Below are 10,199 nucleotides of genomic sequence, written 5' to 3' on the forward strand. Positions count from 1 at the left end.
CTTTTTTCTTTTTGCTTATGTGGTGCTGAGGAATCGAACCCAGGGCCTCAGGCATGCAAGGCAAGCGCTTTACCACTGAGCCATCTTCCCAGCCCCAGGCTGGTTTTTGAACTGCCTGGATCTCAACCTCCTGAGTAGCTAGGATTACAGGCATGAGCAACCAGCGCCCGGCTATTTTGATTCTTGATTACATGTTTTCCCTTCCTTTCCCATGTTGTTTTTCTCTGAATTATGTAATTAAGTCTTCAAAATAGATGAAGCAAAAATGGGAAGAACTGGGGCTGGGAAGGTGGCTCAGTGGTAGAGTGCTTGCCTTGCATGTATGAGGCACTGAGTTCGATTCCTCAGCACCAAATAAGAAAAAAAAAAGCTGCAAAAATTGGAAGAACTAAAGGGAAGTAATAGATACACAGTCACAATTGTTTCTTCTTTTTCCTTTTTTTTTTTTTGCATACTGGGGTTTGAACTCATAGCCTCAGGCTTTCTGGCATTCTACCGCTTGAGCAATACCTGTAGCTCAGCTTTATGCTGATAATTTTGTTTTTTGGTTTTTTTGGGGGGGTCCAGTTGTGGGGCCTGAACTCTGGGCCTGGGCGCTGTCCCTCAGCTCTTCAGCTCAAGGCTAGCTCTCTACCACTTGAGCCACAGCGCCACTTCCGGCTTTTTTTCTTTTTGCTTATGTGGTACTGGGGAATCGAACCCAGGGCCTCATGCATTCAAGGCAAGCGCTCTACCACTGAGCCATCTTCCCAGCCTGCTGATTATTTTGGAATGGTGGTTCATGGACTTTTCTGCACAAGCTAGCCTCAAACTACTTTTTCTAGATCTCACCATCCTTAGTAGTTAGGATCACAGACATGAGGCACAGGTACCTGGCTATAATTAGAAGTCTTAATACTCTTTCAGTAATTGACTAAATGACTAGACAGAGATGTCACCAAGGCTGGGTACTCAGCCTGGATAAAAAAAGTCCCTGAGACTCTTATCTCCAATTAACCACTTGGAAGTAGAGCTATCTGTCATTTCATGTTTTTGTGTTTTGTTTTTGTTTTGTTTTGTTTTTTTGCCAGGCCTGGGCACTGTTCCTGAGCTGCTTTTGCTCATGGCTAGCACTCTACCACTTGAGCCACAACACCACTTCTGGTGGTACTTATGTGGTACTGAGGAATTGAACCAGGGCTTCATGCATACTAGGAAAGCATTCCACCACTAGACCAAATTCCCAGCCCTAGAGCTGTCATTTCAAACCCCAGAACTGGCATTAAAACCAACACAACAATGACAACCCTCTGCTGGGCACCTGAAGCAGTGGCTTATGCCTGTAATCCTAGCTACTCAGGAGGCCTAGATTTGAGGATTGCTATTTGAAGCCAGCCTGGGTAGGAAAGTCCAGGAGACTCTTACTTTCCAATAAACTACTCAAAAGAAAAAAAATTTAAAAAGCTCGGTGACAGTGCCTAGACACTTGATTTGAGCGCCAGGACCAGCGCGCACTCACACGCAAGTGCACACACACACAAAGGCCCACCATTCTGCCATTCTGGGGAGGCGGGGGAGTTATGAATAATCAGTATGATCAGCATGAGGATGGGGTTATCATTCAAGAGCCTATTGGTATTATTGAAAGGAGAACAAGACAGTGCTATGCTGGATACCAGCTCAAGCCTGTAATCCTAGCTACTTCAGAGGCAGTAATTTGAGGATCATGGTTCAGAACCAGCCCTGTCCATGAGACTTTTATTCTCAGCCAGCAAAAACCTGTAAGTGAAACTGGCTTAAGTGGTAGAGTGAAACCTTGAGAGAAAAAGCTAAGGGACAGCATCCAAGACCCAGTAACAGCACGAAAAAGGACAGTTTTATGGACAATTTTACAGTGAAATTAAACAGAAAAAATAGACAAATTCCTTAAGGAACATAATTATAATACCTTCAGAGATGATTACTTTTGAATTTTGAACATAGAAGGGACATTTCTCCCTTGGTTCTCAAATAGAATCATTGTCTCTCTGCGTAATTCCTATATCCCAGGTAGTGTTGTTTCCTATAACTAAAGTTCTTACTGTTGCTTACTCCAGGCTTAGGCTTTTTTTCTATTTATAATAATGTTTTTCATGTTCTTGTTTTAAGAAGATATTGTTTCTGGGTGCAGTAGCTCACATCTATAACCTTAGCTATTCTGTAGGCTGAGGATTGTAGTTTGAAGCCAGGCCAGGCAGGAAAGTCCATGAGACTTTTTTTGTTGTTGTTGGTCATGGGCCTTGTACTCTGGGCTTGGACACGGTTCCTTGAACTCTTCAGCTCAAGGCTAGCACTCTACCACTTGAGCCACTGCGCCACTTCCAATTTTCTGGTTGTTAATTGGAGATAAGAGTCTCATGGACTTTCTTGCCTGGGCTGGCTTTGAACTGCAACCCTCAGATTTCAGCCTCTTAAGTAGCTAGGATTATAGGCTTGAGTCACCAGCGCCCAGCTCTATGAGACTCTTATCTTCAATAAGTCACCAAAAAGTCAAAAGTGGAGCTGTGTCTCAAGTGGTAGAGCATCCAGCCTTGAGTGAAAAAGCTAAGGGACAGCACCCAGGTCTTGAGTTAAGCTCTGGTACCAGCATAAGATGGGAGGGGGGCAAGGGGGCGAGCAAGCAAGCACTTAATGCAGCCTCTCAACTACTGGGATTGTAGGTTTGTACTACTATGCCCAACTCAACACACTTGCAGAAGAAAAAAATCTTAACCACTAACCGATTATATAAAATTTATCAAAGAGAATTCTTTTGCCCCTAACCTAGAGAGATTATACAGTTTAGATATTGAAGCAGATTAAATGATTAAAAACTAACCTGGATTATTTGTTTTTTTTTAGTCACCTTGGTTCTGGGATACCCGACAGTGCTGGCATAGCTATCCATATCAGGTAGGAGTTGAATTATTTAATGATGGGGTTGTATGTGTATATGGCAGGGTGGTTGAGACACGTTTCTTTGATGTTCTTGAGCTTTTTATTCCTAGTTCCCCATTATATGTACCCTAATTGTGCTAGAGAGATGAGCAGTTTGCTGGCATTTAGAAAGTACTTCCTGGCTATGTTCCCTTGTGTCAAGAGCTACTTGGAATCTCCTGAAGAGCGTGTACTAGAATAATGCCCGCCCGGCCCCGTGGCTCACGCCTGCAATCCTAGCTACTCAGGAGGCTGAGACCTGAGGATTGTGGCTCAGAGACAGCCTGGGGAAGAAGATCTGTGAGTCTCTTTATCTCCAATTAACCACCAAAAGGCTAGAAATGGGAATGTAGCTCAAAGTAATAGAGTGTTCGTCTTGAGCAAAGAAGCTCAGGGACAGTGCCCATGCCCAGAGTTCAAGCCCCAGGACTGGCACAAAAAAAAAAAACAACAAAGCAAGAAGCGAGGTATAGCTTAAGTGGTAGAATCCTAGCCTTGAGGGAACAGCCAAGCGAAAGCACAAGACTTTGAGCTCAAGCCCCATTACTGGCACCAAAAAAAAAAAAAAAAGGATGAAAAATATCAGAGAAATACTAAAGTAGTAGAAGAAGGAAAGGCCTGAGTATATTTTAACTGTCCAGAATTATAGGCCCACTGATTTGTGTTTTAAAATGTGTTAACTTTGGCTAGGAATGTGGCTTAGTAAGAGTGCTTGCCTCGCATACATGAAGCCCTGGGTTCAATTCCTGAGTACCACACCCAAAGAAACAGCTGGAAGTGGCATTGTGGCTCAAGTGGTAGAGTGCTAGTCTTGAGCAAAAGAGGCTCAGGGACAGTGCCCAGGCCCTGAGTTCAAGCCCCAGGACTAATAAAACAAACAATAAAACGTGTTAACTTTATCTCATTATTAAAAGATGAGAACTAAGTTAAGTGTTTAGTTAAGAGTTGGGCTGGGAAGGTGGCTCAGTGGTAGAGCACTTGCCTTGCATGCCTGAGGCCCTGGGTTCGATTCCTCAGCACCACATAAGCAAAAAGAAAAAAAGCTGGAAGTGGCACTGTGGCTCAAGTGGTAGAGCGCTAGCCTTGAGCTGAAGAGCTGAGGGACAGTGCCCAGGCCCAGAGTTCAGGCCCCAGGACCGGACCCAAAAATTAAAATTAAAAAAAAAAAAGTCAATGACTGTGAGTTGTAGATTTTGCATAGCCTGAGGGAATCAACCACCTACTACTATCCTCCATGTGCCTGAAGATCTTATTCATTCCTAAGATTATAGTGCAATGGCTGTCCCAGTTGTGTGATACCCTACATAGTAGAAGAGTTTCATATTGTGAAATATTAAATCAGTTTCTAAGACCCATATCTCTTCCCCTTCTCCCTAAGGTTCCTCCCTGTCCTATGGGCTCCTTCCTTTATTCTTTTTACAGTATGGATGATTTTCCTGGAATTTCAGCTAACAAAGTATGGAGAAGAAACACATAGGATTCTACATCCCAGAGAACTCAGCTTTATCCTTTTCTGCCTAGTTTTGATTCTAGAATCTTAACTTTTTTTGCTTCCCTCTTCTAGGATTCTGAACACAACCCTATTTGAGAGTTGGGAGATAATTGGGCCCTATCCTTCCTGGTGGTTCTTCAATGGCCTTCTCCTGGTCTTACAAGTTCTGCATATCATCTGGTCATACCTGATTGCACAAATTGCTCTCAAAGCCTTGATCCGGGGAAAGGTGAGAAAGAACGAAGGCTTCTTTGGTCTGTGTGGACAGATGGGTTCTCTCTCTCTCTCTCTCTCTCCCCTCTCCCACTCCCTCTCTCCTTTCTCCTTCTCCCTCCCTCTCTCCCCCTCCCTCCCCCTTTTTTTCTTCTCCCCTCCCTCCCTCCCTGTCTCTTCGCCCCCCTCTCTCCTCCTTCCTTTGCCCTTCCTCTATCTCTCCCTTTTCTTCTTCTCCCCCTACCTCCCCACCTCACTTTTTGGTGTGATGAGCCCCAACTACATAAGTAAGCTTGGAGCTGAATAGTTTTTACCTTGACTGTGAATATTTAGCCTCTTAATATATATATGACTTAGTTGGAAAAGGAGGAGTCTAGTACCTTTTAGTCCCTTAAGTGTGATTATTAAGCCAGACGCTGGTAGCTCAGGCCTGTAATCCAAACTACTAAGGAGGCTGAGATCTGAGGATTGTGGTTCAAAGCCAGCCAGGGCAGAAAAGTCCCTGTGAGACTCCTATCTTCAATTAGCCAGTCAAAAAACAGAAGTAGCACTGTGGCTTAGGTAGTACTATGCTAGCCTTAATCACAGAGAGGCTCAGCAACAGTTCCCAGGCCCTGAATTCAAGCCCCACAACTGACCCCCAAAAAAGAGTGACTATTAAATGAGTAGAGTAAGACTGGGAAAGTGACTCAGTGGTAGAGTGCTGGCCTAGCATGCATGAAGCCCTGGGTTTGAATCCTCAGTACCACATGAACCGAAAAAGCCAGAAGTGGTGCTGTGGCTCAAGTGGTAGAATGCTAGCCTTGAGAGAAAGCAGCTCAGAGACAATGCCCAGCCCCTGAGTTTAAAGCCCCAGGACTGGCCATCAATCAATAAATGAGTAGGGTTAAGAGTAACAAATAACTTCAACTATTTCCTACCCCTTATCTGTCTACTTCAGTGGACCTCATCTTTTTAGTTTTAACATGGAGCCTTTTTTCCCCAAAGGAAATCAATCATATGTAGAGTCCCAATGTATAAACTTAAAGCATATTATAGTTGGATTGCCTGGAAGTGTATGGCAGTTCACAAGCTATTTCAAGGTTTTCATACTGCAATATTCATACTGCAGTATGGCTTCTATGAGTAATTAAGTTAAGTGCCCACCTCACCCCACTGTTACATGAGGCAAGAGTCTTAAGTAAATGGGTGATTAGCATTTCTACCTGTTGATCTTAGGCCAAGAGCTCCAAAACATGAAAGGAAGTGCTTTCTCTTTTTGGTGGGATGCTTACATGCTTACATGTAAGCACCAGCCCTGAAAGGTGCTAATTATAAGGCTTAAAATTGAAAATTTCAAGTTTTAAAGCAATCAGATTGTGAAGAGCCTTCAGATGGGATGGGCTCTACTGGAGGGGTTTCTAGACCAAGCAGATGGAATATAACCTAGATGTTTATGATCTCTGTAACATTGTTCTTTATGGCTACCATTAGTTTCAGAACTTTCTCAGTGTGCCTGTGCATCCTGTTCTCCCCTGCTTTTCTTTCCTGACCAGGTGACCTACCCGGGAAGAATCAGGCCCAGACTCTGTACTCTCCATTCTTTTCTCACCTCCTTCCTTTTTTCTATGCCTGGTGAGAGCTGGACAGTTTCATCTCTTGCATGTAAGTGTATCTGTACTTCTCGTGTTCCTGGAAGCATGTCTGCCCGAGTGTTTGTCTTTCTTCCTGCTGTCCTTTCTGTTCCCCTTGTTTGTTTCAGAGCAAGCCCTTTTTCCTGATCCAGAGGGACTATTGATGGGAGCTGAAGTTGCGAGAGTTAACTCTGCTTTAATTGTAAAATCTTTTTTAAAAATTTTGCATTTGAGCCTTCCTAACCTCAAATGTAAAGACATTCTGCCCTCTGGTGGAACTTTCCCAAAGTTCAGGTAATCAATTCATCTGGTTTCTGGAGGTATTTAATATGCTTAATATGCAGGAAAGTTTGGACTGTTCTTAGGCTAGGAATGTGGCTCGGTGGTAGAGTGCTTGCTTAGCATGCATGAAGCCCTGGGTTTGATTCTTCATACCACATAAACAGAAAAAGCTGAAAGTGGTGTCATGGCTCAAGTGGTAGAGTGCTAACCTTGAGCTGAAGAGCTCAGGAACAGCACCAAGGCCCAGAGTTCAAGCCTCATGGCCAACAAAAAAAAGAAAGAAAGAAAATATTGTTCTCTGCTGGGCACTGATGGTTCATGCCTGTAATTCTAGCTACTCAGGCGGCTGAGATCTGAGGATTGCAGTTCAAAGCCAGCTTGGGCAAAGTCCATGAGATCCTTGTCTCCAATTAACCACCAGAAAACCAGAAGTGGTGCTGTGGCTCAAGTGGTAGAACACTAATCTTGAGCTGAAGAGCTCAGGGACAGCACCCAAGCCCAGAGTTCAAGCCCCATGACTGACCGAAAAAGAAAAGAAAAGCTAATGATTCACAGATGGTAGAGTGATTGCAGCTGGGATTCTATTCTTACTGACAATCTTATTATTCTTTTTACTATATTATGTGTCTTGGGTGTGCTAAAGTTTCAAAAGAGAAGTAATCTATTGGAAGAGGAGCTTAGGAAATAATGTCATAGTTATACTGGGAATAGTAATATTACTGAAAAGGACCCATTATGGATCAGCTTTGAGGACAAAGCAAAACTGAGGATAACCAATACGAATGAATGTTGCATCCACAACCACCACAAGTTAGAATTAAAAACGACAGTCTCTTTGTTGCTTGTGTTTGCCTTCTTTGTTCTTTGAGGTGGAGAAGGAAAAGAGTAACTGGAGTTTTCTTTAAACCTAAACTAGGATTCAGTGAATGGTATAACTTCTCTTAGGCTAGATCTGAAAAACACACCCATCCTCCAATGCAGATTCTAATGATACAAAAACAAAATCAGATGGGCTGGGCGCTGGTGGCTCACGCCTGTAATCCTAGCTACTCAGGAGGCTGAGATCTGAGGATCGTGGTTCAAAGCCAGCCTGGGCAGGAAAGACCATGAGACTCTTGTCTCCAATAAACCACCAGAAAACCAGAAGTGGCTTTGTAGCGGTAGAGCGCTCGCCTTGAGCTGAAGAGCTGAGGGACATCGCCCAGGCCCAGAGTTCAAGCCCCACGACTGACAAAAACAAAACAAAATCAGAGATAGAAAAACAAAGCTAGCAAAGGATGTTCACAACAACAGCCCTGTTGTTCCAGTGGCAACTTTCCAGTTGTCACTGGAAAGTGTACTATAGTGAAAACAATGCACAAATATGAGCTCTGTGAGTTTAGTCTGCCCTATGATTCTTTCAAGAAAAGTTCAGGGGGCTGGGAAGGTGGCTCAGTGGTAGAGCACTTGCCTTGCATGCATGAAGCCCTGGGTTTGATTCCTCAGCACCACATAAAAAAAGAAAAAAGCTGGAAGTGGTGCTATGGCTCAAGTGGTACAGCGCTAGCCTTGAGCTGAAGAGCTGAGGGACAGCACCCAGGCCTAGAGTTCAGGCCCCACGACCGGACCCCCCCCAAAAAAAGAAAGAAAAAGAAAAGTTCTGTATTCACTTTCCTGCCTTTGGTCCCAACCTACCCAGGTGTCTAAGGACGATCGCAGTGATGTGGAAAGCAGCTCAGAGGAAGAAGATGAGGCCAAGAACACAAAAGACCTCTCTGGAAGCAACTCTGGCAGTGGTGCCAATTGTGTGAATGGCCACCTTGGGGATGGGTACTGGGCTGAAGAGTAAGGGGCATGGGAACTTGAGCACACATGGACTGGCAGGGCTGCTCCTACTCCTGGGGCCTCCCCGCAGCTGCCCTCCTGTGAATAGAGGGACAGTGAGGCACCAAAGAAACAAATACTTTTTTTTACCTGTCATTTTGTATTTAATGCCCTCCAAGTCCTTTCAGTAATGTTATTTGCTCTTCGTGTGTGTTTGTGTATGCGTTTACGCATGTGCTCTGTGCATATGCATGGGTGTTATCGCCTAGGTTGTGACACAGCTGTGGACTGAGGCCACTAGGCCATGCCTGGTCTCTTTTGAATCCACTAGCCAAATTCCAGAGTCCTCCCTTGTGGCCTGTGGCTTTTGAGATTGATTTCCTGGACCATCTGAATGAAGCACACAGGTTCAGCTCTAAGTTTCTATACTGTTCCTCTTTTGGTACAGGAAGGGATATTTCACATTGTCAAGCTGTTTAAAAACAGAACCTTGGATGGGTGGCCAGGATCCTTGTGGTCCCTAGCTAGACTCTTTCTACCACCTATGATGGTGACAGGGACAACTGCTTATACCCTGTTCTTTACTCAATGGTACACAGGGAGGGGGTATGTAAGGATAAGCTGAGGGCCAGAGTACAACAGCCACTGGGTGAGCTGTTAACGGTTTTATACTATTGTTTACTCTTCTGTGATTAAAGTGCTTCAACCCTCCTATACCATCTGTGCCTCTTTATAGTGACTCTATCACTAACTTCCTGAAGTCATAAAATAATGAAAGTTTTTGTTGTATTTTGTTTTCTAGAGACAAGGTAGGTCTTCTATGTCTTCCTGGTTGGCCTTGACTTTACAGTCATCCCACCTCAGCCTCTGAGTGCTGGGATTATAGACATCATCCCTAATTAAGAATATTTTAGGCTGGGAAGGTAGGTCAATGGTAGAGTGCTTATCCTGCATGCATGAGGCCCTGGGTTCGATTCCTCAGCACCACATAAGCAAAAAAAAGCCAAAAATGGCACTATGGCTCAAGTGGTAGAGTGCTCACCTTGAGCTGAAGAGCTGAGGGATAGTGCCAAGGCCCAGAGTTCAGGCCCCACGACTAACAAAAAGAAAAAAGAAAGAAAAGAATATTTTAGGTTTGGGAATGTGGCTTGTGGTAGAGTGCTTGCCTAGCATGTATGAAGCCCTGGGTTCAATTCCTCAGTATCTCAGTCTCCTGAGCAGCTAGAATTACAGGAGTGAGCCTGTTATAAATTTGCCAGTTGCTTCCCCTCATACTCCCATGAGTTAGAGCAGCTCAAGCACAGTTAACAGCAGCTTTCCTCAGGTGGCACGGCTCTGGCCCTCAGCAATCCCATGCCCTACCCTGTGAGCTCCTTCACTCCATCCCCACTGAGTTCTAGTCCCAGGACTAGCATACACACACAAAAGAAATTGGGTTCTGCAGTTTTGGGAGCTGAAAATCTGAGAGTCTGCATTTGTAAAGTTGGAGGCCCGGGGGGGGGGCCATGTTGTAGTTCTAGTACAAATCAAAAGGCCTCAGAACCAGGAAGAAGCTTATAAGGTAAGTTATAGGCTGAGTCCAAATCAGGAGACAAAAAGCCAGGCACCAGGGGCTCATTCCTATAATCCTAGCTACTCAAGCCACTAGCTTGAGCTAAAGAGGTCAGGGACAGGGGCTGGGAAGGTGGCTTAGTGGTAGAACACTTGCCTTGCATGCATGAGTCCCTGGGTTCTATTCCTCAGCACCACATACGCAAAAAGAAAAAAGCTGGAAATGGCGCTGTGGCTCAAGTGGTAGAGTGCTAGCCTTGAGCTGAAGAGCTGAGGGACAGCGCCCAGGCCCAGAGTTCAGGCCCCACGAC

The 10,199-nt window shown here is 44.6% G+C and overlaps 1 protein-coding gene across 1 annotated transcript in view; it reads left to right on the forward strand.

Annotated features, from left to right (window-relative positions):
* Cers5 (ceramide synthase 5) overlaps positions 1 to 9,051 on the forward strand; it is a 47,817-nt gene extending 38,766 nt beyond the window's left edge. Inside the window, exons 5-8 of the mRNA XM_013018692.1 lie at positions 2,860 to 2,910; positions 4,383 to 4,390; positions 4,499 to 4,655; positions 8,213 to 9,051. Of these exons, the coding sequence (XP_012874146.1) occupies positions 2,860 to 2,910; positions 4,383 to 4,390; positions 4,499 to 4,655; positions 8,213 to 8,362 (366 nt within the window). The 3' untranslated portion in view covers positions 8,363 to 9,051. The remainder of the gene's footprint in view (positions 1 to 2,859; positions 2,911 to 4,382; positions 4,391 to 4,498; positions 4,656 to 8,212) is intronic.
* The last annotated feature ends 1,148 nt before the right edge of the window (positions 9,052 to 10,199 follow it).

The sequence above is a fragment of the Dipodomys ordii genome, unplaced genomic scaffold (genome assembly GCF_000151885.1).
Source record: "Dipodomys ordii isolate 6190 unplaced genomic scaffold, Dord_2.0 Scaffold42, whole genome shotgun sequence".
NCBI classification, from domain to species: domain Eukaryota; kingdom Metazoa; phylum Chordata; class Mammalia; order Rodentia; family Heteromyidae; genus Dipodomys; species Dipodomys ordii.